This window comes from Carassius auratus, unplaced genomic scaffold (genome assembly GCF_003368295.1).
Source record: "Carassius auratus strain Wakin unplaced genomic scaffold, ASM336829v1 scaf_tig00215416, whole genome shotgun sequence".
Taxonomy (NCBI): domain Eukaryota; kingdom Metazoa; phylum Chordata; class Actinopteri; order Cypriniformes; family Cyprinidae; genus Carassius; species Carassius auratus.
Window position 1 is genome coordinate 865450 of NW_020528079.1, and position 26929 is coordinate 892378.

General features: G+C 38.3%; 1 protein-coding gene across 2 annotated transcripts; it reads right to left on the bottom strand.

The window, feature by feature from the left end:
- Window positions 1–6834: 6834 nt before the first annotated feature.
- Window positions 6835–26596, bottom strand: LOC113094775 (protein FAM110B-like). Of its 2 annotated transcripts, none has more exons than XM_026260439.1 (2): window positions 26456–26596; window positions 6835–10352 (listed from the first exon to the last, which is right to left on the bottom strand). In XM_026260439.1, exon 2 carries the CDS (start codon window positions 9862–9864, stop codon window positions 8503–8505), a length of 1362 nt encoding a protein of 453 aa, XP_026116224.1. In that variant the 5' UTR covers window positions 9865–10352; window positions 26456–26596; the 3' UTR covers window positions 6835–8502. The 2 variants fall into 2 exon arrangements, with proteins under 2 accessions (XP_026116224.1, XP_026116223.1); XM_026260438.1 differs by lacking the exon at window positions 26456–26596 and adding an exon at window positions 19415–19592.
- Window positions 26597–26929: the final 333 nt, after the last annotated feature.

A 26929-nucleotide genomic window follows, 5' to 3' on the forward strand; every position in this document is an offset into this window, starting at 1 on the left:
TGATGCTGTAAGAAGTGTGAGATCCGGGACTGTCTAATAGGAAAAGTGCAAGGTCTGAAGATGTGTTTTATTAAAAGTGAAACTTTTTTTCCAACTCTGCAAAAGATGCAAGACAAGCGCAACAACATTCATCTATTCATCATTTCAAAATAATGGAAGAGCAGGGCAGTGAAATGCATGTGAACAGCCCCTTATTCTTTCAAAACTTCCAAGTTTAATAACAGTCTGCTAACATATAATTTCATTATTTGCTAATTCCAAAAACAGTCAAAAAGTTGTTCATAAGATTTACACATCAACATTAATCACAGTGAAACTTTTACCTCATTTGAGAGGCTTCTGTAAATCATTTAGTATGTATCATCAATACTTTTCTAGCACTGTGTTTGTAAGCCTCCTCCACCTCTGACTGTGCTAAGCTGTGTGCACCAAGAGGAGGTTCCCCAGGGCTCTGTGGCAGGGGGTTCCAGGATTAGGTATCCTTCAGGTAGAGGCTTTGAACTACTGGACAAGCAAAGCTGGTCAAACTGACAGGCCAAACAGGCACCTGTAGGGAAGGTAGTTACACTCTAATCTCAGGTCTGAATTTAGAATTGATAAACATTCTGTAGTATCAGATGTTCTTTTTCAAAACCTAGCGAGTTGCCTATGGATCCCACGGTAGCACTTTATTTTACAGTCCTGTTCCTCATACTATGTACTTATTATTGTAATTACAATAACTATGTAATAACTAGGTACTAACCCTGAAACTACCCCTAAACCTAACCCTACCCCACGTAGTTACCTTGTATTACCAGAACTTTCTTAGATAAATACACTCCAAGTACACTATAAGTACATGTAAGTACACGTACTGTAAAATAAAGTGCAACCGATCCCACAATGCATTGCAAAGCTCAGTGATAAAATAAATCTATGACAGCGGATGAGGCAAGAGAATTCCACACATATTTTATCTAATATTGGAAAAGGATTGAAAAATAAAATAGTTCAGTGCAATTCAAATGTAAAATTGTATCCAATATGTTTAGGCTTATTAGAATATAGCACCGTTAGCTTAGCGACATGCTAATAGAAAACTCAGTTTTGAGTCAAATCTCTTGAGAGGAGTGCTGTTTGTGTGGTGTGTGGAGTTGTTGCATATGTTAAATGTTCAAGATCAATCGGTTAGGATGAAGTTAGGATGCTGCTTCATGGCTAGAATAAACTACACATTTTTCCTAGACTTTTGCCTCATTTTCGAGTCTAGATGAGTCAACCGAAAGTCAGAGATCTAAAGGTGGAGTTGACAGATTTCACAAAACAATCTTGTAGTGTATGATGGGCACCAGATACTGATTTTTGAACTTCAGATTATGACTCCTTCTAGTCTGATGAACTTGGACAAGTCTGATATTTGTAGCTGATTGTAGAACACATTGTTTCCATTTCTCATGTATTCCAATTACATGTATTAAATTGATATTTCCTAGCAACAAAATTCAAGTTTCTTCATGTGTTTGCAGTGTTTGAACTGACTTTAAAGTCTGGTAGCATGCAATCCTCAGTCATTTAGTGTACGATGGCCAGTTTTTCACTGTAACCCTTTACAAAGTCGCCATGTGTATGGTGAGTAGTGTATTAAAATCTGTTACAATTTTAAAAGATTTTGTGCAGTGTGTTCCAAACTTTAGGTAAATGTGTTTTAGAAAAGCAGATAAACTGCCAAACGGGATTAATTCCAAATGCATTTCCTGTTCAATTTCCAATCACTGATCAGGCTTAGCTTCACCCTGTGTATGTTTTTTTTTTTTTACTTAGTTTGCTCACGTGCTTCCCTTAGGGAGTGAGTGCGTGTGCAACCCTATTTTCGTGTTCGGTACTGTACTTCACATTTTCTGCTTGCACAAACTCACTTCATAGCATTAAATCTTGCCCATGTTATAGAGTAGTGCATTTTTCATGAGTACTGCATGTGAATAACTCCAAACAGAGAGACGGGAGAATTATCAGGGGAACTGCAATGAGGTCAAAACCTTTAAAACAGTATATTAAACACTAGAATGTTATCAACGTAGCAAAATCCTGTACGAACAGCTTTTACATATCACACACATGTATAAAGTAAGTCAAGACAAAAATAGAACATTTCCAATCTGCCAAAAGACAAACACAGATGCTGTATATGAACATGTAGTGCATCCTTATGACAAACTATCGAATATTCCTCCTGGCTGCCTGTGATGACTCTAAATTGAAACAATGCTCATTAGAAAATTACATACAATTCATTCTGGATTGAACCAGAGACTCTTGTTTGACTGCAGTGTAAGGAGAGCTCACCTGCAGTTCTAAAGACAAATGATAACACAAAACAGTCTTTTTGTGCGCATCTTGTTCTCAGCCTCAACCACAGATTTCCTCTGACTGTAAGATCTCATGCCTACTCAAATGACCCAGTTTGGAGTCATTGCCTTTGAGACATCACTGTTTCTTTTTGAAGACAGCTTGAGCTGCACAGCATGACATCCACATTAGAAAGAGAAAGAGTGAGAGAGAGAGAGAGAGAGAGAGAGAGAGAGAGAAATAAAACTTACCAAACCAGTACAAAATAGGTATATCATTATAAACAGGTAAAATAAAATAAAACACTTTAAAATGTGTTTTCTTTGCATGGGAAAATAGTGATATAGCCAATCAGTGCAATAATAATAATAACAATAATAATAATAGTTATTATTATTTTATTATTAATTATTCATTAATCAATCAGTTAAGAGAATGGATGGATGGATTATTGCGGACAAAATGGAGCATAAGGTGAAATTAATAAAAGTTTTATTGGTTCAACGCTTACGTCAATGTGATTTTTCTCTTAAACAAAATGTGCATTATCTACAAAGATAGCCTCAGATTGATCAGAGAGAACAATAAAGTCCATGGAAGTCTTTTCTTCACATGTCTCTTCTGGTTTTAGGAAATAAGCCATTTTGTGCTCATGAAAAAATTATGTAACAGTGAGATCAAAGAGAAAAAAAAATATTTGGACACTTGCAGAACATGCCAAATGTATGTTAAATAAAGTTTAATGAAATGCCAGGCCACAGGATTTCAATAGAGCAAATGGTGACATTTCTCAGTTTATGCCAGTGTATGAATCTCTCCGTATGAATCACCTGCTAACTTTAAAGTCATTTGTATTTTTTATGTCTGAAAAAAATCTTCACCCACACAAAGAGAGAGAGAGAGAGATTTACAATACTGAGCTCTAAACTGAGAAAGAGGAAGTCAAGCAGCATCTGAAAGTTGCAGGCGCATCTCTTTATGCACATTATGGGAGCCAAAAGTGGGCTAGATTTTGCATTTTTAATTAGAGATGGGATTTACTATTTGTAAGAATCCTCTGCTGAGTGAATGGAGAAGGAAGTGAGAGGACTAGAGAAAGAAGAGGTTGTGATGATGCTGTATGTCTGATGATCTCTGTATCTCTCATTTTCCTGCCCTGTCCCCTTTCTTTATTGCATCTGGCTTTAGATGGCTTTCTAGATTTTACAGACATATATTTTAGTCAGTACATGATCTAATAGGTCTGTGTTTTTGGCTCTGTCCTCAGGTTCCCACGCAACATATAAACTGGAAGCACATTCTACATCACGCAGCTGTTGATGTCACAGTCCAGAAATCATAAAAACATACTGTAGCACCATTTGAGGAATATTACAGGTTCAGTACAAGTTCAGTTCAAATTGACAGCACCAAAATTAATATGCAACTAAACCCCGCTTTTAACTCGTACGTTACACATTTTTTAAACTGGGGTTATAAACTTTTGCAGTGTCTTTTGCAAACTTGTTTAGTGTGAAACAAAGCGCTGTTAGAATGTTTAGCGAATGTCATGGATACAATACATATAAACAATTGTTTCAGAATTTGCAAGGAAAACTATCTATTAACTATTTCAAGTGTGAAAAGCCACAATAAGTATTTCCAATTATCTGAAGTAGATTCTCTTAAATAATTTATGCACAACATAAAATAGACAAGCAAAACTACTTTCCTTTCCAAAGTGATAAAGGAAACTATTTTGGGTGCACACATAAACAGACTCCGACATTCAAACAGGAACCAGCCAAACAATTTTAGCTTTTATACCGAAACACCTGCTGTCAGCTGGGAGTCTTGGGACCTAGTCATTTCTCAGAATGATGCAAAGAGGTCTAAGAGTTGGGCTGTTCTTGAGTAAGGAAATGTGAAAGTAAAGTTTATAAGGTAATGAATGTTCAGAGACAAGAGGAAAGAGGAATTGAGCCATGCAAAAAGCAGAATAGTGGGAGTCTGAAGACAGTAAAATAAATACATTATTTTTGTCATATATTACTTTTATTACATTTTCCAGTTCTAATTTTATTAACTAAACTTGTACTGTCAATTTTAATGTAAAAAAAACCTTGTCCTTTTCTGCAGGACATTTAATTGTATTATACTGTAAAATTACATGAAATGACCAATAAACAGACCATAGAATTTCTACAGAATTTTACCAGTAAAATTCCAATGATTATTTTCAGTGTAACAATGAATGCTTTGCATGAAAAAACCGAACTGAAGTCTGAAGGGAGGAAGTGACAACATCTGACCTGGTTTATTAGTGGCTCAAGCCTAATTAAGTGCCGCTCATCCATCAGGGCAATGAGCCATTGATCTGTTGAGTCTGGTTCTTCCAGAGAAGGATGAAGGACCGACTGACACATATCTGACTTTCTGTGAAAGCTCATTTGGACTGGTTTGAATTTAAAATAATCATCTAATACATTTTTATTGCTTATGATTATTTACAGGCTTGGATCTGGATTTTCTGCTAGTTGTGTGCTAGCATAAAACATGTCTTGTTTAAAAAAAAAAAGGCATTAAGATGTTGCTCGTGTTGGCTGTTGGTTTATTTCACAATGACCACATGAACTCACAAATCTCAACTGTTAGTCTGAAATAATGAATAACCATACAGTCAAGGTTTGTATTTTAAGGCACATTTTACAACTTACGGCAAGAATAGCAAAACAATTGGGTCAAAGTCCAGATAAGCGTGGTGTTCAACTCATTGGCTAACACTCCTTTATCTCATGGGTTTAACCCAAGAGCAGACAGACATAAGAATGCACTACATTTCCTGAAGAACTTTCCCTAGCCAGCAGCCATTTACCGCTTCTCACAAACAATAAAGCCAAAGAAGCAAATTTCACTGCTTGGGCATGATTGTCAAACTACCCTCATCCAACAAGGCCACTATTTTAGTTTTCCACTAGTCTTTAAAATCAGCTTCCACAGATTAAATATGTGTTAAATATATCTGTTGACTCAGAAAGTCAAATCAAATGTCCATATGGGTTTAGTCAAAGTTAATTCTCACCATTGATAGATTCTGATGCTTAAGACTGGCCAGAACTGACATAGATCTGTACAGCGTATCTCTCTGACTTCAGCTGCTGACAGTCTGCTCTCTAAGCAGATGAGTAGTGAGGGTTAAGTGGCTTCAGCTTTAGTGAAGAATGAGGCCGATGAGAGCAGACTAACCAATACTCAATGCATGTCCAGTTAGATGCAGAGGGCATGGGACCGTGTATGTGTATCTAATCAGCTTTCAACCACAGAATAAATACAGCCAGTATACAGCAAAACATAAGCCTATAAAGCTAACTGCATAATTTATTCATGCTGCAGTGAATGCAAGGTACATCAACACTGCAAATTCAGCAACATTGTTCCAAGTACATTTGGGAGACTATTGTTTGTGTAACCTGTTTTATATAGATTCAAAGTAATTCACATTTCTCATCTGCAATTTAAGAAGCCTCTGGACAAAATGTAATTGCTTTTTTACATCCTCATGGTGAAATCCCAAAAGTCACTACACACTAGTCTAATCGCTGCAACATGTTTACTATTTGATACCACTGTAATGTCTAGCTAAAGCAGGAGAACAGTGTGCACTTGAATATGATTATTAGAGCATAATGCAGTCATTTATGAAACTAAACAAATTCTTATTATCCAGAAGTGAACATTAAAATCCATTGCCGGAGGCTCACAGATGCAGAAGTGTTTACTGCACTTTGTGTGTTCCTGAATGAAGCAGCTGGTGTAACAGTAAACACTGTGTGAGTGCACGTGTCCCTCGGTACTTACTCTCCTGTCTACATGCGTTCACTATGCACACCGAAAAACACTCTTCACCCCAAACCACCTCACTAAGGAAAAGCATTATCATAATCTTACTCATCCTTCCACCGCTTTCTTGGATTAAACTGGGAGGTATTTCAATAAAAAGTAATGGGCCTGTAGAAGATGCTGTTAATCACACCTCTGACCTCTTCATCATCTTCCAACATGGTCACATCTATCTCTCTCAAGTTTTAATTCTCTGCTGGTCTGCTCAAAGCTGGTCATCATTCACAGGTGAGCAGGGCAACATGCTGCTGCTGGAAAGAGTCTCAGACTCACCCTCAAGGTACAACATTTTACAGTATATAATAAGTTTGAAGAGATGAAAAATATATTTTTTCTTTTTGTCCATAGAATACATTTAAAAGGGGTCCAATGTTGTTTTAGACCCAGATTACTTCCATTGCATAGCCAAAAACCATTTAAAACTAGAGAGAGAGAGAGAGAGAGAGAGAGAGAGAGAGAGAGAGTGAGAGAGAGAGAGAGAGAGAGTGAGAGTGAGAGTTTGTCAAGATCTTTGGATAACAGTATTTGTTAAGTTCAGGTTTGGACTTTGCCTCTCATTTCTTTTCTGGTAATGTAGATAAAGGGTTTAAACTACTCAAATCATAGAAAGAACAAAAAAGTCACAACTTGTTTTCAAAAACATCATCTCTTTATTGACATCTTCAAAAGACCGATTTTGCATTTGATTTTTCCCAAGTTGATGGTAAACTTCAGAAAACAAGCAGAACCATGTTACCCTCTTACTTCAATAACTGATGCACTGAACTGTTTGAGGGTTTGTACCTTTGTCTGTATTCTTTCAGCGCAAAATATTTCAATCAATAAATGTTTTGCGTTAACCTCTTCATGCACTTATGGCTATATTTAGATTGCACAGTCAAGGAAAAAATTAACTTGATTATTGTGCTTCTTTTAATTAAGCAAAACTTTCTCTCAAAAACTCCCAACCAAAAGTGAACATTTGTGTGGCCTCGTGACTTGTCTATGTGCACATATTCAACCAAATTCCATCAAAATAACATTTGTCTCTTCGTAAGGCTTTTCTTTCTCACTACAAGTGTGAAAACTCTGCGGTAAACAAAATTAACAGCTTTGATTCCCCTAAGAGTATTGAGCAAAACACACTATCCCTCATTTTTGTCAACTATCAATCCTTACCTGTCTTACACAACTGTTTAAAACATCACCTATCCAAAACAGAGAAATAGGCAGAAGGAACGGTCACAAAAAAAGAAAACCCACACAAATCATACATAAACATTAAACTGAATGGAATGTACATGTGTTTTGGAATGCATGTTTAAGAAATGCACATCGTGCAACTGTGCTTTGCCACGTAATACAGCTGTACATGCAAGTGTGCATGCTGACAAGAGGATCTTACGTGCTTATATTTTGAAATTCTAAACTTATCTTCAACAACAGTCTACCAGCCATGTTTTCAGAGGAGCAGCTCCTCTGTGGAAGCACTTCTTCACAGTATCATAGTCTCGCCTTCAAAAATAAGTCTACACTGAACATCTGATGCACTTGTGAATTTAACACCTATGGAGCAAAAGTGTATGCACAGTGAGCAGGGGTTTGTATGGGCCTCGGTTTCTGTATGCGTGCACTTCAGGGATTTGCAGGCGGTCTCTGTTCTAGGTGTGGCCTATTTAACTCATCCCTGAGGTCTTACTACCACCAAAACCAAATGATGACCTCATAAACACAAGCGTCCTAAATGGCTTCATTCATTCTTCAATTCTTCATCCAATACAAAGATTTCTAAAACTAGAAAGTACCTGCTTGATTTCCAATAATACGAACACTATGGTTCCTACAGGCATTAGCTTAGGCCACGGGTACCACAGCATCGCTGTTTAATAAAGACTTTGTACCTAAAAAGCACCAGCACAGCAGATCGACTGCTGCCTTCATCGTCATCCATTCAGCCACTCTTGTAGTGACTTTAGCTTTAGTCTTATTGCTTAAACCAAAATGTATCAAAAAGTCACAGTGCTGAGAGTCTGTAGTATTCCACATCTAGAGGTGCGTCATCCTTGAAGATCATCAGATGCTTGAAAAACAACAGGATGTCCATGTAGATTCTATGTAACAAACATCATGAACATTATCCGTATAGTGAGGCAAATACAAACAAAACAAATATTTGTCAGAGCCTTTAAACATCTTCAAACAATAACATAATAAATATTAGGTGTGTGACAGACACCAACCAAATACTACAGTAAGTCTCTGTCTTATTTATACTATCTGGTACTTCTGGGTGAGTAGACAGCCAGAGAGAAGCTTCTAGACATTGGAGATGTTTTGTGAGACGTCCCGTGCTTGTCGGATACCATAGAGCCACTTAATGACACGTGCATTCCTCTCGATGACAGAGATGCCGTAGGGAACACGCTCACTGGGCTTTATAGGCCCATCGTCATCATCGCCATCATCCTCCTCTTCTCCGTGCCGTCCATCCCCACCGTCCCCACACTCTGAGCTAGGCGTACTGACGCTGCGGAGTTTGGAGACTGACACAATGTCCGAATTTGCCCGGGCAAAACGCTCCATGCCACCCATTACTTCCACCTCATCTGGATCCAGTCCACAGTAGTTGAAGAAGCGCTCCAAGTCAGCTGTGGCCCGAGAGTAGCGGTCGCTCAAGTCTGACTTGGAGCGGTGAAGGGAGGGGTGCTTTCGGGTTGAACCGGGACGTGACCCTCGAGAGCTAGCTGAGGAAATGCGGGTGAAAGCGGGGGAAGCTGGGGGTAAAATGCCAGGGCGCAGAAGCAGTGGGCTGGAGGGTATGCATGGTGATGAAGGGTGAGCAGCCAAAGGTTGCTGCTGAGCAGAGGATGTGGGAGGGGCCTGTGGCCGGGCTATCTGTGGTTGAGCTACTTGAGCTTGTCTAGGTTTGGGTTGTAGAGGCAATCTCTGAGGTTTCCTGATCTCTGCCTGTGGTCGCACATCCACCCGTCGTACAGTTACGGAGTTGGGGGTCCCGTAACTACCTTGTGACACCAGTCGGGGAGCTCTGGCTGGGACCGGAGGTGGCCTTCGGCTGGGCTCTGCAAGTGAGGATTGATTGATAAGAGGAGAGGAAGTGCGAGAGGAGTTGGGCATTGAGCCAAGGTGTGCTTTGAAGTTAATGCAGTGCTGAGGTTCTGCAGATTGTCCACTACCGACACTTTGACCTCCGGAAGAGGGTGAGGAGGCTGAGGGAGAAGGAGAGGATGGAGTAGGTGAAGATGCAAGTGGTCCATCACAGACATTAATTAGATTATTGAGTACTTCAAGGTTGAGTTGCGGTCCTCTGCTCATGCCATGATCCGGTCCTCTGTTCTCGGTCTCAAGTTGCCGCCGGGTAATCTTCCTTGCTGGTGGAGTGTTTATTCTGCATTGCATCATCATGCTTGGTGATAACAGCGGTTTGCGGATGACTGGAGGTTTCACAGGCTCTTGTCTAGTAAGTGCCACTTGCTGACTCTTTACGTACTTGGCCTTGTCTGCTTCCAGGCGTTCAACTGCACTCAGTTTCCGTGTTCCTGGCTCGGGCGCTCTGCGGAAGTAGTCCGGGCCTTTGTTGAGGATTCGGAAAGGCATGGCAGAAGTGAAGGGACCCCCAGTAAGACGGCCGACTGTGGGATGAAGGGTCTCCACTGGCATGACTGGTAGCAGTGGGATTAATTTAAGAGGTGAAATGAAGGGTCAAAGTTTCTGTTGTTCAAGAATGTCTTGCAATCCCAACAAAGACTTTTGCAGTCACAGGTCTCTTTATTCCTTTGAATTTTAAGCTCTTTTTCCCCACCTTCAAGGGCCCCTTTAACTTTCTTACCGGTCTGAACACTCCTGCTGGTGCTACTTCACTCTTTTTTGTGTGTCTCTTGCCTCTATTATCTGCTCTCTCCCGAGTCTGGTTCATTGAATTGAGGCCCGTGGGATGGGGTCGTAATGAGTCACATTCCACATCCGTCCGGCTGAGTGACCCACCAGGAGCAGGCAGATCCTGAAGTGAGCTCCTTGTAGCTGAAAGGTTAGCTGAACAGTTCTGGTGAGAAACGGTGTCTCAGTCTTTTCCTCTCAAACTCCAGATGTCTTGTAAAACACTCCTTAAAAACCTGATCCTCTTTTTCTTGTAATCCTGGACTCTTTTCCTGGAGGAAGGAGAGAGAGAGAAAGATGCTGTCAGACATGGGTAGTAAAAGAGAGGACCTCCTCTGGCTCCCTCTGCTCCACACATATAACAGATACTGGAGTACTCTAGGGCGAATAGGGCAGACGTTTGGTTTTAATGCACTGTCTGGCCCCTCCCACTACACTCTTAAAGCCTGCAGATGCTGCATGTGCAAGCATCCAATCAGGAAAGAGAAAAGAGTTCCAAGCACAAGAGGTGGAGAAAGGAGTTAGCCAGCAGCCGACCTCTGATTGGTCGAGGGCTGGAACACTAACCAATTGCACCCTTCCCCCACTTACAACAAACAATCCTACTGAATTTTTATTTAAATGTGATTCTTTGAAAAGAAACAAAAAAGAAAAGGGCAGAGCTAAAGAACAGCTGCAATCTTTTATATTCAGTTGCATCAAATAGTGGTGTTTTATGAAAATATTTAAATGTCCTCCTCCATTCCACTTGTTCAGTGTTCATGAGCGCACAAAGGCACTTTGTGTAGTGTCTTTAAAGAGTACATTATAGGAAGATTATCATGTTTTATATTCTTGTCTCAGACTAGATCTAAGAAAAGGCTCATTTAAATCTGTCTGTAACACTCATGAGCATCCACACAGCTTGTCTCAGAAAAGCTAGTTTTATATAATGTGGTAAAACCTTTTTTACTTCAAAATATAAACAGAGAGTGCCGTTTTAAAATCTGTGCTGGCTCAAATTGAGACATTTTCCCCTCATTCTCTTCATCACAACTTTGCTTTCATATTCTCTTGATCCTCATTGTCAAGGGAGTGAAGGCAATTAGCTTTTTTCCTTCCCTATTCTTCTTTTTGTTACTGCATTAAAGGTTTGGATTACATCATCAAGAGCGCTGAGAGGCTTGATCCTTGGTGTTCATCATCATCATTATATTCAAATACACATTTTTAATTAACCTTTTTATAGCATGACTTCTTGTCTGAGCCCTCATCCCTGTTATGCTCCCCATCCCCTTCTTTCACTTAAAATATAGAAAAGACTAAATACAATAGAAAGACAGACATATTCTCTAATCAACAACAGTTCATTTGAAACCCTAAATATAGTATTAAACTCGAATTACTGAACAAGGTGAACTGCCTTTAGAGAAACCTACTAATAACCTCACTGACATTTGCCCGAAAGACTGAAAAATAAATAGCCTAAACGCTTTAATTAGCTACTTGACTTGCAATTATTTACAACATGAAATCAAAATTGACCCCATTCGCTTTCTTAATATAAGTTCCTTGTATTATTGTGAAAATTTTATCAGTTCATATTTTTCTGTCTGTCTTTATTGTAAACCTTAATCAAAATAAAGTAGCTTGTTCTTCCACTGAAGTTTCAAGGTTCGATTGATAATTTTAACTTCAATATTATGTTGATTATCGTTTTAATCTATGTAAAATGGGAACATTTCATGTTAAATTTATTGACTCTTCAGGGTTATTTGCTTTAGACGCAAGATTAAAAACCCTTACTGTTGACACCAATGATTCCATTCTAGTTTTTGAGTCGTTCAGACATGTGATTCTGAATCGTGTGTGACCGGAAAGTGACAGGTAAGTTAAAAGTTGGTTACTTCTTTCACTGAGAAATGTCTTGTGTTGTGATGTTTCCATTACTATGGAAATATAATTATTTTAAACATGTTTGGCATGTCTCCGCCTGTATTGTGTCTGATAAGTTGCTTATTGACAGAGTAATGCAATAAATGAAGGTCAAATTCTGTGATGCATTTTGATGATGCACACACACATAAACACATACAGCTGTCTCCCAATGGTCAGGCTTTTAATAGAAGACACAGTTGCTCAGGATCCTGTTATGCTGCTAGGGGCGAGGCAGCTCTAGTGTCCAAAAGCCAAAATGGATCATCATTCCTTCCCCTCCACATCTCTGTATTCCCCTGTGCTACACTGGCCTTTACCTTCAACATGGAGGAAAGCTCTTCCACAGGGATCACAGACTACAAGCATGAAGTCTTGTACATATATGGACAACAATGAAAGCTACCAGAAATTCTAGGCTTGCTCAGTGCCCTTTCTTTCAAGGGCAGGCTCTAAGATGGTTTAGATCCTACCTGTCCGATCGCTACCATTTTGTTTACTTAAATGGGGAGTCATCTCATTTATCATCAGTAAAATATGGAGTGCCACAAGGATCCGTCCTAGGTCCCCTTCTATTTTCAATATACATGTTGCCCCTTGGTAATATTATTAGAAAATACGGAATTAGCTTCCACTGTTATGCTGATGATACTCAGCTATATATATCAACGAGACCAGATGAAACTTCCCAATTATCTAAGCTAACAGATTGTGTTAAAAATGTAAAAGATTGGATGACAAAGAATTTTCTCCAATTAAATTCGGATAAGACGGAGATATTAATTATTGGACCAAAAAACACTACACAGAATCTTGTAGATTACAATCTGCAACTAGACGGATGTACTGTAACTTCCTCTACAGTCAGAAATCTGGGTGTTATATTAGACAGCAATTTGTCTTTTGAAAATCATATTTCCAATGTTACAAAAATTGCATTCTTCCATCTTAGAAACATTGCCAAGCTACGAAACATGTTATCTGTTTCTGATGCAGAAAAGCTAGTTCATGCATTCATGACCTCTAGACTGGACTATTGTAATGCACTTCTAGGTGGTTGTCCTGCTTCTTCAATAAACAAGCTACAGGTCGTCCAAAATGCAGCAGCGAGAGTCCTTACGAGGTCAAGAAAATATGATCATATTACCCCAATTTTACAGTCTCTGCACTGGCTACCTATTAAGTTCCGCATCAGTTACAAATTATCATTACTTACCTATAAGGCCCTAAATGGTTTAGCTCCAGCGTACCTAACTAGCCTTCTACCACGTTACAACCCATCACGCACCCTAAGGTCACAAAACGCTGGACTTTTGGTAGTTCCTAGGATAGCAAAGTCCACTAAAGGAGGTAGAGCCTTCTCACATTTGGCTCCCAAACTCTGGAATAGCCTTCCTGATAATGTTCGGGGTTCAGACACACTCTCTCTGTTTAAATCTAGATTAAAAACACATCTCTTTCGCCAAGCATTCGAATAATGTATCTTTTTAATTGTGAGTGTAGTTGCATCTGATCAAAGGTGCATTTTTATTCATTAGCTTGGGTTAAACTAATTTTACTTTGTTGGATCAGCAGCTATGCTAATGATGTCTGTATTTTGTTTCTATGTTTTGCCACGGGATTCACATCCCGTGGTAACTAGGATTTACACAAGCTCCAGTCTGGATCCAGAACACCTGAGAAGAGATGATGCTGACCCTCAGAGGACCTCAGATGATGCTAACCCTGAATGAACAAACAGAACTAACAATTATTCCTAAATGTGTGACTTAATCATATAATAACTTAATTAATAATATTGATAGTTCATCGTCTAGCTGACTACGTCTTGTATTATTATTATTTTTTAGTTTTTCTAAAATCCTGTCAAATGTGCACAAACTACTAGCTACTACTAAATATTGTAGAAACATAATTTTCTGTAAAGTTGCTTTGTAACGATTTGTTTTGTAAAAAGCGCTATACAAATAAACTTGAATTGAATTGAATTTCTCAAAACTATTTAACTACCTCAGGCACCATTTTGCACAGACAAAACAGCCAATTCAACATCCAAATGTTGTTCCAATTTAAACCATACACTAAAGATGTTTTTGGAACTATAATATTTTGTTAAAATAAAATAGAAATAAAATCTAAATCACTGTTAAACTGTTTTTAAAAGTTAACTTCTATATATGCACACTAAACATAAAATAGGGTAAATTAACAAGAAACTAAATATCCAAGGCTGGCTGATATGTATCCAAAATGAACAGATACAAACAAATGTTTAAAATAGATCTCTAATATTGGCAGATAATATGGGTACCAAAATATTGTATATCTCCAATCCAAACAGAACTTATACTGAGCTTGAGCAATGATTAAAAATAAAGTTATCTTTTAATAAGCAGGGTTTTGTTCCCAATTGTGTGTGGCAATCCACCAGCTGGAACCACTGTTTAGAGCAAGCAATGATTCTGTCCAACAGAAGTTGAAATCTTACACATCTTACAGTACACTGTGATCCCAAAACCATTAAAGTGTTTAGGTCTCATGTAAAATATGATCCCCAAACAGAAGCAAACACACAGTGGAATGTAAGGGCGAAAGGGTCGAGGGTGGCACGAACAGCCCACTGCTATGGGCACAAGTGAGGTGTGAACTGATTTAGATAACAGAAGCATTTCAGCACGGAGCCAACTGGACCCAAAACACTGAGGACATGTTGAGAGCCAGGAATACACACACTTAGAGCCACACACACCCACGTCAGACTGCCACAACCACAGAGACACACAGGCATCTCCAAAGCAAACCTTGCTGGGCACAAAATAAAGATCTGTTCTTGATTTCTGAGAGCTGATGTCATTTTCCCCACAGTGTTTAGTGGTGGACTGGATTGTTGGTTGAGCCACAAAAAAACGTGAATGGAAAATGTTTGCTAACGGCTCGAGCATGTCATTTAACAGTGATGTTTTTGTGGGTGTTTTTAAACCTGAATGGATGTGTTATGTTCATTTTATTAGTGTTTAATGATTTGAGGTACACTAAATGAAGGAAAATTTGATGCAAATAAGCTTAAAGGAAATACCATGGACAAATGCACTGGGAAACGGCGAGTCGAGCATGGAGGTCTACAGCTGCAGGGAGAAAGCAAAAAATGACCTCACTAATTTTGGCTGAAAGAAACTCCGCAATGTAATTAGAGGGCAATTCAGCATGACTGGAGGGAATCTGCTTTTTTAAGAATATTTTAGTTACTGCTGCGACAACAGGCTCAACATGAGAGACACACGTGAGTGGGGAAAATAAAAAAGAACAAGGAAGAGACAATACAAGACAAAGTGAGGAAGAGAGACGCAGGTTGGATATCTAAAAACACAAAGAAGAAGAGTGAGATAGAGACGGCATGTTGGTAAACGGTAATTTGAGGATTTTTAGTTTTCTAATGTGAGTGGCATTTGCCAAAGCAAATTGCATCACCACCATGTCAAGGTCTTCCTTAAATGCTAAAGTTTATTTTTTAGTCCGTTACTATGTTGTTGCTAGTGTGTTCAGCTCAAATTCATAACCCCAGTCTCTATCATGGTCCTTAGACATGCTTGCTTTAATTTCCATAATATGTTTTGATACGTTGACCAATTTAGCTTGACACATCACATCTTTCTTCAACAAACCGGATTTCAGTAATAACTCAAAATGCATCATAATTTTGACTGCACTTTGTGTTAGGGAAGAATAGCTGTACAGTTGCCAGGCTTTACAAGTTGTCTGTGTAGAGGCATTTACGACTCCGTGACTGGAGACTGACAGCTCTAAAAAGATCAAAACCAACATTTCCTGCTCGTGGCAGCCCAGAAGGATTCACTCTGAGGCTGAGTCACCTGTGCAGTGTTACAGTTACGCTCCTGTTCCCTAGGCTACAAACTTCCCATCCTTTAAACGGTTCAGGAAGCTTGCGTGAATCTGTTCAGGTATTAGGCAAGGACTGAGCGTAGAAGATCTGACATCACTATGAGTAACGAGGGAATTCTGGAATCTCTCTCCCAACTGGAAACATGAGCCATCCTGCTGACTAAAGCAGATGTTATCTAAGTAAAAAGAGAATTAATATGTCAATCAAACTCAGGCAGAGACGTTCACCAACTGCTGTAGAAAAGAGACATGGTGAGGTAAATATTACCTTTGCAAGGTCGTTTTTTTTTTAATGCACGTTACCAAAAGAGGAAACTGATAAGGAAAGTCAGATAAGATTAATTTTTGAAGAGCCCCCATAAACTACTATTCAGCAACAATTGTTCTCACAGTTCTCAACTGATTTACTGATATCGGCTTGTTTCAGCTGTAATTCGAGTGAATCTGAGTGGCTGTGCCCTACAGATGAACCTCATTTGTGTAACCACTCACTTAAAGATTTGACCTCTTTAGGTGTTAGATATATGTACACGCTAACTATATAATTCCCAATGGTTTTTCCTGACAGCTTTTACTGCATTTGACAGAGTCACACCTCTCACTTAACTCACCACAGCGACTGCGATAAAGACACCCCAGAGGATCCAAGCCTTTAGCCTGATAACCTTTCACACTGCCTCCATCCATACTACCACAAAGCTCTATCGGTGAGAGACAGCTGGTTATAAAGGGTCTTGAACAGCCTTCTCTTCTCAATTTGTGGCAACGCACAACACAGCTGTTTCCCCTCCGTCCACAGCAGGCCAGGATGACCTCTCAACACAACATCATTAGACAGAGCTGGTATTGTACTAAACATCCCACAGCAAGACCAGGATACAACTAACACTGAATGAGCCCTGAGGATATTATCATCATTCATCTCCCATTTATAAAGTCAGCCAATATATGAATCCCTAAAGAGATGTAAACACAGTTTACCTCTGTGCCACTTCTCACACTCAAAGTTTATATCAATTTAAATAAATACATTTATGCATTTAGCAGATGTTTTTTTTCCAAAGCGACTTACATTACAATTTTCTCCTAACGTGTTCTCTGGGATTTGAACCCCCAACCTTGCACTTGCTAACGAAGCTACAGGAACACTTATTATATATAAAATATATATAATATATATGTGTTCCTGTAGCTCAACTGGTAGAGCACTGCGCTAGCAAGCAAGCAAGCGCATGGTTGGGGGTTCGATTCCCCGGAAACACATGATATGTAAAAATTGATAGCCTGAATGCACTGTAAATCGCTTTGGATAAAAGCGTCTGCTAAATGCATAAATTTATTTAAAAATGTATATATATAATATATATATAATTGGTGATATTCATTTCATGCCTAGGAGACATATTTCCTATGAGAAAGACTAAAGGACACAAATGCAATACCAATACAAAAGAACAATTGGAGTGACTAAATAGCCAAACAATTTATACTGATTAATTGGCCTGCCCCTAATATCAATTTATCATTGGTAGAAAAACTTGCCAAAGTGATGTAAACTAATAACAATTATCCCCATAAATGTGTCAGAACAGAAGCATGTTAGAGATGAAACAAGCAGAGAATAGGCTCGGCCCATTCCTCCATTTCTCATGTTGACTGTAATAAGATAATCAGATGAGAGCAAAAAGTCCATCTGTCTTTCGTGGGCCAGCAACAATGTGGGCATAAATACCCCAAATTTTTCCTCCATTTATCACTTTTAAAGATCAAATCAGAGAAACCAGATTAGATCAAGTCAGACCCCCGGAGTTTGGCTGAATGTCACAGGCGATTAGGACACTCAAGCAGCACAGCACTGCTCAGACAGATGTATCTGACCCCAGAGACCTGCGTGATCTGTCACTTACATGACCTGTGATTTACCGTTTCCACCGGAGAAAGCTCTTCACTACCAGCTGCACTTTTGAGCAAGGACACTGTGGTGGCAGAGGTCACTTTAAAATCTCATAATGGCCTGATCAGCTCCTAATTACAACCATGCCAACCCTGTATCTGTCAGACTCATCTCAGGAATCCATGACCCTGGTGTCCTTTAAATGGACCCTGACCCTGTGGCCTGCCTCAGGCCTGACAAAGTGAAGCTGAGAAATGTCACTCACACATTCCAAACACTAAAAACACATGCACACTCACACCTGACACAATTACAGTGCACACCAACACACAGAAGCATATATCTGTGTGTGGACACAGTGTGTGATCACAGAGATGGTTTAAGTGTCAGCCCAGTGTGTTGTTTTTAACTTCTTGCACAGCAGCTACCAGTTCCGCTTTCCCACAGTCTCTCTCTCTCACACACACACACACAAAAACAAAAGAACAACAAACAACTAGTAACTACGTTTACAAAAACTAGAGCACAACACAAACATATCCTCCAAACACACACAGACAGAGGTCACGTATTAACCCAGTTTGACCAATAAATAAGCCAGAACTGTCAGTGAGTTAATGGATCACAGATAGAGAGAGAGAGAGAGAGAGAGAGAGAGAGAGATAGTTTTCCTGCACAAGTATGCAGACAATATGACAAACTGTTGACATTCATTTCAAGGATGTACGATGTATCATTTCATATCAGCTATTTATTTTCAGATATTTTCTATCTGTATTATTTGATATTGGATATTTAATTGTTGATGCTCATTTCCCCTTTGTTTACATTCAAATGACATTTGCTATCATCTAACTCTCATTTAAAGGTAATCTTCAAAAAACACTAATAATTTATAACTAATTAAATGCCCATTAAATGCCTAAAGATGAATGCCCGTTTTTGTACATATTAATCTTGTGATGCCTAAATTAATTTGCAGAAAAAAAAATATTTAGACAAAATAATATAAAGAAAAATATACTTTGTTAAATTAATGAATATCATTTGCCAATTATCAGCTTTATAAATAAATAGCAGCCAGTTTTTATTTTTTATTATTTTTTTTATTTTTTTTTCAGAAAATGACATTCAGCACACGCACAAACCCAACACAATCCCACATCGGAGCTCAAAAATGCAAACCCACAGACATCCACTGTTTTAATGCATATAACAAAAGTCCTGATGGGAAAATGCTTGGAGTTTATCTGTGTTTAATTGCCCAAAAACTGAACTCAATCACCCTTCACTCACACGATTCTTACAGATCCCATATAAACAACCATTATGTCTTACTAGGTAATCAGTCCAGTCCCAGCACGCTCAAATTAGACTCGCTAGACACTCACATTCTTCATAAATGAATGATGAAATGAGAGAACATGAGTTATACATGAGCCTTACTGTTACGGCCATTACAGTTGAAGATAAAAAGACAAAAAAAAAAAGATAAGTAAATAAAAAATACAAAAACTAATATAAAGCCAGGGTTCAACACAGTCAACACAAACTAACTGCAGAAAGCTGAGACTAATCCACTAGTCTCTAGATTACTGGATCTCTGTTACAGGTTGCTTAACTTACCAGGACAAGTGTTTTCCAGGAGCAGGATGAAACTCTCGAGCTGTCGAGACTTCTGAAGAGCGGAGCTCAGCAGAGAGTCGGCACTCCAGCGAATGTGTGTGAGAGTCTGTGTGTGTGTGTGAGTGTGACTGACACGACAACTCAAATACTTCCCCTCCTCCTCCTCCCACTTCCCTACATGGCTCCTCCCAGCCAATTCTATCAGGAAGAGCTGGGCTGGAGAAATACAAGCAGGAAGAACAACTCTTCCCCATGGACACATGACCAAATGAATTCATTCAGGCACCACAGAATGTGTTTGTGCCTTATTTACTCCACAAATCCTTTGCCTATTCTTGGACTCGAGGGTTTCCGATTGGAGTTGCTGCTTCCAATCGGAGTTCACCTCCTGGATATTTGTGGCGTTCATTTCCCAAAACAGCTCTCAATAATATTTTCCAGCATTCCACCTCAGACTACAGGAGGAAGTGCTCAGACTATAAGAGTCAGCTTCATCAAAGTAAAAGGAGCGCTGAAGTGGTGACCATAAGGAAATCCCGTCATTTAGTTGGACAATTTCAGGAAGATTGCCAAGGAATTACCTGAGACTGACTGAAGACAATCATCTCGTATGACTGTTTCTGTTCTGGGAAGCAGACCACAAAGATTAATTTGTGATTTCTTGGATCTCAGAATATGAGTCTGGATTTAGCATCACCCTCAAAACACAAGTTCATCCCGTAAAATCCTGTAAAAGTGGACTGGATCCAGCTCAAAGTGACAGAAATAAATGAAAGTTATGAAACAACACTTCAGTTTCACTGACACGCATGTATAACTCATTTGGGGACTCCACCTCTCCTTTTTAAGTAAGATTAACTAGATTATTTAAGGAGTGGTTGGGTGAAGTCTGGTTTGGCAGACCACTTTTGTATGAAGGTGAATGTTCTGCAGAAAACAGATAACATCTGCCATTAAGATGCATTACAAATAAACAAGTCCGACCCAAACAACTCCTCCTTTTCGGGTCTATTCATTCAGTCAAGTGCAGGTGTGGATTCTTACCCCATTCCTCTCCATTTGGCTGCCTTTGAAACTCACACCCTCATGCCAAAGGGTCATACCTGAATCCCACCGTAATCACAATACCCACAGACCGTCTGCCTGTGGCTACCGTAAAAGATCTCCATGGGAATGGCTGAAGCTCTGTCTGCGTTGAGGAAAGTTCATCAGGCAGATGCTACCAAAGCTGTGAAATAGGGGCATGAATGATGGAATCTCAGGAATCAATTTGCCTAATTTACTTGATGCAATTAAACTGATGATTAATTTACTTAGCAATGTATGAAAACACTGTCTATACAGGGATCTGAAGTGAAAACGCACATTGAGTTGCATGTCATTTTTGCAACGTGTGCACCCAGATCGAGAAAATGAAGCAACATTTCACTGTCAGTAAACAATGATTAAATTCACTGTAAACACAGTGATAGTGTGATAGAGATCTTAACAACAAGCACTATCAGTGCTTAATATGAAGGATTTTTTTCTGCTTTCCCAGGCCAAAACCTGCCCTGCTAACATTTACACTGCACACCACCCTCATTCCCCCAGTATATAATACATATATTTTATATACTTCATGTATCATAACTCATAATTAATAAATTGAGTTTATAATGTATTTTTAAATTAAATATATATGTATATTTTGTATTAAATGTGTGTATATATATATATATATATATATATATATATATATATATATATATATATATATATAGGTATAGGTATATGTGTGTATAACAAAATATAATTTATTATAATCAAAAATTTCATCAGTAAAACTACTAGACTGTTCTTAGATACTGTTCTTAGATAGACAAAATTAAGAGTAAATACATTTACACACAAAAAAAAAAAAAAAAAACTCAAATGCTTTTAAACACAGTGGACTTGTTTAACACTCAATAATCAAACTGTTTAAGTATATTTATTCACTATATAGATTTAAAAGTAGAGTATGTATTCAGAGCCCTGTGCATTAACATCAACAAATCACCTTTAGTCTGAACTACTATGAGATTGTTGACATGGCCTACACTAGTTACAATGATATCTAATTATTGTTTGAATGCAGTTTCATTACCATCATCAAGAGCTGATGACCACAGAGTACTTCTCATGTCTGCCATCAGATTTCCTTTTCTATTTTAATCTCTTCAAACTCTGTGGAGGGAGAAGACCTCTGATCCTTCACCTTAACATCGTAACTTCATCCCTGCCCAAGTGAATGTTTATGGTGAAGCTGCTCATGTTGCAGGATCAACGTTAATGTTAAAGAGCCTGGCTGCCCTGTGTGACACACTGGTAACGCTGTCAGCACTGATCTGTCTGGGTGCTCATCTGAGCTGCTGAAGAATGGCAGTGTCTTTGAGAGAGAGAGGATTATGGAGCAGTGCAGGATTACTACTACTGCCCATCTTTCATTCTGAAGATCACAGACCACGCTGCAGGCTCTGAGCGAGACACACACACACACACACACACACACACACACACACCCCTCTGTGAACGTGCACGTACACATAAACATGATCTACTGATTAATCAAACAGTGATGAAAATGACTGTTTGCTACGATGAGCTCATCCATCATAACAAGCTGTTTACATACTTTACAGTTGCATTTAAATAAATGGTTCAGATTTCCATGCGGGTTACATTTCTTATCAGAAGATAGAAGAGAGATGGACGCCAATCCAATTCCCTCTGAATTTAAAAGTGCTGTTATAAGGAAAGAATCTCTTTTGTTGTTGTTTTTTTGCACAAAATTCTACAGTATGGATCTACCCAGCTAACATCAATTTGGTAACATTACAATTAAGTAATTTATTATTAAAAGTAATCACAAAACATTGAACAACTAAAATATTTCAGAAAATTGAATGTCCCATTAACGTTACTGGAAGAAAGTTTGTTCATAACATTAAGGGGAAGCTTGCCAGAACATTTGCAGAAGTTCTGAGGATGTTCCCTGTTTGCTGGGTGAACAACCTCTCAAGGGGCGGAGCATCTAAACTGCGTTTTCAGAGTTTTCAGCAGAATTCTGTCTAGAGATTATGTGTAGGGGCCTGGTTACAAGTGGGTGGCACTGAAAAGATTGTTTGAAATTGAGCCTGCTTCAACATGTGCACAACCACCCACCCACCCACACACACACACACACACACACACACACACAAACTGAAACAGTTTGCTAAAAAAGGCCAGGCAGGTCAACACAGCAGATTTGGAGGCATTGCACAAAAACAAGTGCACCTGAGCCAATCAATGCATGGAGAAAGAGGGAGATCAGGGGTGAGTGCACTCTCAGTCGCAGTGTCATACTGGGGAGGAGGCCAGATTCAATCTGTCACATGCTGGCAGGAAACATGGCCCTCTGGGTAGGGTGGAGGGTTGGCTGGACTAGTGCTGTTTATCTTGGGAGGGCAGGTTCTAGGGAGAGGCTTGAAAGAGCCAACTCACATTCCTCAGGAAAATTTAAAAAATGGAGATTTAGAAGTGTGCATAAGGAAAAGAGAAAAGCTTGGTCTCTTTCAAAAGTGTGGAAGCTGAATTCAGTTAAAGCAAGTGGGTGGTTGATGTGGCAAACTTCTTATGGGTCAAAAAGCATAATCCAGAGATAAAAATAAGACTAGACTTATTAGTTGAGTGTGCCAGAATTTCATATTTCTAGAATATCAGTGCTCATATTATGTAACTGTCATGATGTTCGCCTCTGAATAAAATATTTACATTTATTAATTTAGCAGACGCTTTTATCCAGGTTGATTTACAAATGAGGAACATCTAAAGCACTTTGTTATAAAAGTCAACAGAACAGTTATCAGGTATACGTTAGAAATTCAGCCTAAAATATACAAACATTTGTTGATTAGCAATTTTTTAAGTCATAATAAACTTAATACAGGGGCTGGTTAAATAGACGTTGTGTCAGTATAATAAAGAAGTTTCAAACTCCGTTAGAAATGTTTGCTCATTGCAGTGGAAAAATTGTTTAGGACATTGGTTCAAGATGTCTATATTCTATGGAAAGCCCATATCTGATTTACAGTAAGATAAAATATAAACAGAAATTTTAACTTAATATTTTTCAGTATTATTATACCAAAAAGACAATTCTAGCTGATTTCAATTAGGCCACAGATGTATATGTGTTCATGTGTTTATGTGTGTTTATGTCCCATTATCAACCCATCAGCTACTGAGAAATCACACAATAAACAAGACATATTATACACTGATGCCCATTCCAACATTTCACTGATTTTTTTTTCTTTCTAAATGAATCATCATTATCATTTGTTATTCATTCTTTAAAAACTACCAAACATTTTTAGGAAAGTTTGAGATCACTCAATGTATCAGATTCTCTCTCTAATCTTCTCCACTCCGCTGAGCGCAGGATCATTTTATCCACTGGAGCCTTGAGGCTGTCAAATATCACAGAGAGAGACTGTGGTGCTTCACATGGTTTGCAGACTAACTGGCTTAGGACTTAGTGGCTAGTCTGTGGTTGAGGGTATGTGTGTGTGTATGGTTTGAGAAAACAGACTTTGCTCTGGAGGAGGCAGAGAATATGCAGACTACAGCTTAATCATTACTAAACAGCAACAGTCCCCCCGTTGTCTATCTCTGCTGATAGACCTCCACTTGCCTCTGACAGTCCCAAATCGGAATTTGGCTTGCGGCACATACTGAAAATTCAGAAGATGAGTAAAGTCATGACATGGACTCAGATTGTGTTTCGACATCCAGACTGCTCTCACATTTCACAACACTGTGAAGAATGATTTCCACAAAACTGACATGCGGACTAATACTCAAGAGTGCACAATCTTTTTGCCATGTGGCTTGCTGTGGGTCGTTACTCTATTTAAATACATCTCAGGCCTGTTTAGACTTCATTTTCCACATCTAGCATAAAATTGAGCACACAAGCTCTTCAAAGTATATGCATTCCTGGTGTACACACTAAGGAAGGACAATGCAGACAGAAATGTGATTAAAAAAATATATATAAGAAAAAAAAAACGAATTGTGATAATTGTCATAAAATTTTTATTTAGTGTATAAAGTAATGTTTTATGCCTTAATTTGATTACCCGTCATTTTTGATAATTAATTTGTATTACATCATAATCCAGAAAAATTAAAACAGACAAACAGAATTTCTGAAAAGAAAATAAAAAACATTAAATACAGCAGTATTGTAGTAATATAGTATTATTGTTCATTTAAAAAAAAAAAAATTAAATGATTATAAAAATGTAATTAAATCATTAAAATTAGAAACATGGAATTTGGGGAAAATAAAGCAGAATTTAGTGAAAACTAAAATAGGGCCTTAATGTTATTTGTGATAAGCTTTTAATAAATTGTTATAAATTTAAATTGTACACAAACAGTAAAAATTGTAAAAAAAAAAAAAAAAAAAAAAAAAAAAACTGGGAAAAAAACTAATGGAAAAAACCCCATAATTTAATAACTGTCTACAACCCACCTATACCTTTAAAATAAATATCCCATCATCAAACGAATGAGGATAAAAAACACATGAAAATACACTAAAACATTAAATTAACTTGATGCTTTATATTAATATTTCTAATGAAGGATAACATCTAAAATGAAAACTTCAGTCATTATACCACAAAAAAAAGGGGCACAGGTGCCAGAACACATAGACATGACATAGAATGGCTGGTAATGTTTGTTTGAATACTTCAGGCCTTATCGTGTACAGAAAGGTCAATGAGATGCAATCCCTATTTAGACAGACACTGAATGATAAGCTCAGGCTATCAACTAACAGGGAATTTAAAAAAACATACCCTAATCCCTATTCAGTTTCCTTAGCAGTGGAATCAGGTCAGAACAACATAAAAAGTAGTATATGTGTGTAAAGTAAAACAAAACTGCTGTCTTGTTATATGATCTGTTTCACTTGGATTGGTGACTAAAGATTTCATATATGGGCAGAAATCCAAAATTACAGTTTTTTGTTTTTTTTAAGCATTAGAGGAATCTTGTACTTTAGCAACAAAATAACCACGCACTTATTAGTCTACTTTCCTAGATTGCATCAAAAAATTCTCCCACTGACAGCTGGGATTCAATTACATGGGATACTGTGTGAAAGGTTAAAGGGGAAAAAAAAACATCTCAATCTCAAACTTACTTATTAACAAAATACCCTCGATCCAGCCTCTTAAATGTAAAAATAGTGCAAAAGAAACAGTGCCTTAGATAGGAAGCACCTGTCACTTCACACTTCTGTTCAGCTATTTAGTTTCTTCAGTGAGCAGTGCTGCAGTCAAGGAAAAATCACTCACAGAGCATGTGTGCGGGAAACCTTCACTCCAGGACTTGCCCTTGTGCTCTACTTAACAAGACTGCACATTCATTTTCACCCTGCAGTAAAAGTGCCTATCACCCAGAAGAACGGATTAGAGATGGGCAGGCTGATTCACTGCCGCGAATCGGTTCTTTCGAACAGTTCATTTTCAAAACAAATGATTCAGGGAATTACGTCATCACGCAGTGGCAAAATAACGTTATCAAAATGCATACTATGAATGTGTCATTTAGTTCATAAAAACACAGCGATCAAGAACACATATATCATCTGCGTTTACTCTGAACAATACAAAAAATCATTTACATCACCCAGAATCCTTCAGACCATCCGTGAACCGCTTTAAAAGATTCGCTAACACAAAATTCCTTTGATAACGTACACTTATAAAGGCATTACAAATCACATGATAACTGAATGTGCTCAGTAATAATTTTAAAAAACAACACGTGACTGATTACATTTCGATCGTCGTTTATTACTTAGACATTAAGTGAAATATATATTAAACTAGACTTTGAAAAATGATAATGTATTTTCAGCATTTACACAGATTCTGATGCTATCGTTATAGGTTTCAAATAATCCAAATTCATTCTACTATCATAAACTGTCATTGAGTCTTCATTTTTAGCACTCACCTGCAGCGTTTTCAAAGCAGACCAGGAACGGGTAAGAGTCAAACAAGATTGTACCGTATGAATTTAGTTAATAGCTAAAGTGTCTTTGAGACAAAAAGTGAGTGTAACTACATTTTCACGAGCCGATTGAATTTCTGCGGGGAATATACCATTATCAGACCATAACAAATGAGGTGGCAGTGTTATTGTGTTATTAAAAAAAATAGTACGTCAACGGTAACACATGCTTCAGTTTAACACCCAAACATATGTCTCTTAATAATATGTTCTTACAATAAAACAAAATACAGTTTAGGACAAGAAAGCGTGTTTGTGCGTTTGCACATGTGTGAACACCCCCAAAACTGCGAATAATAGTATGAGCCGAACCCCGCCATTGGTCGCTTCCCAGTTTGGAAAACGCAGGGAAGTTTCCAAGGTAACCGCCCCTCAATGTGTTACGTATTACGTAATTGTTTGAACTTCCGAAAAACT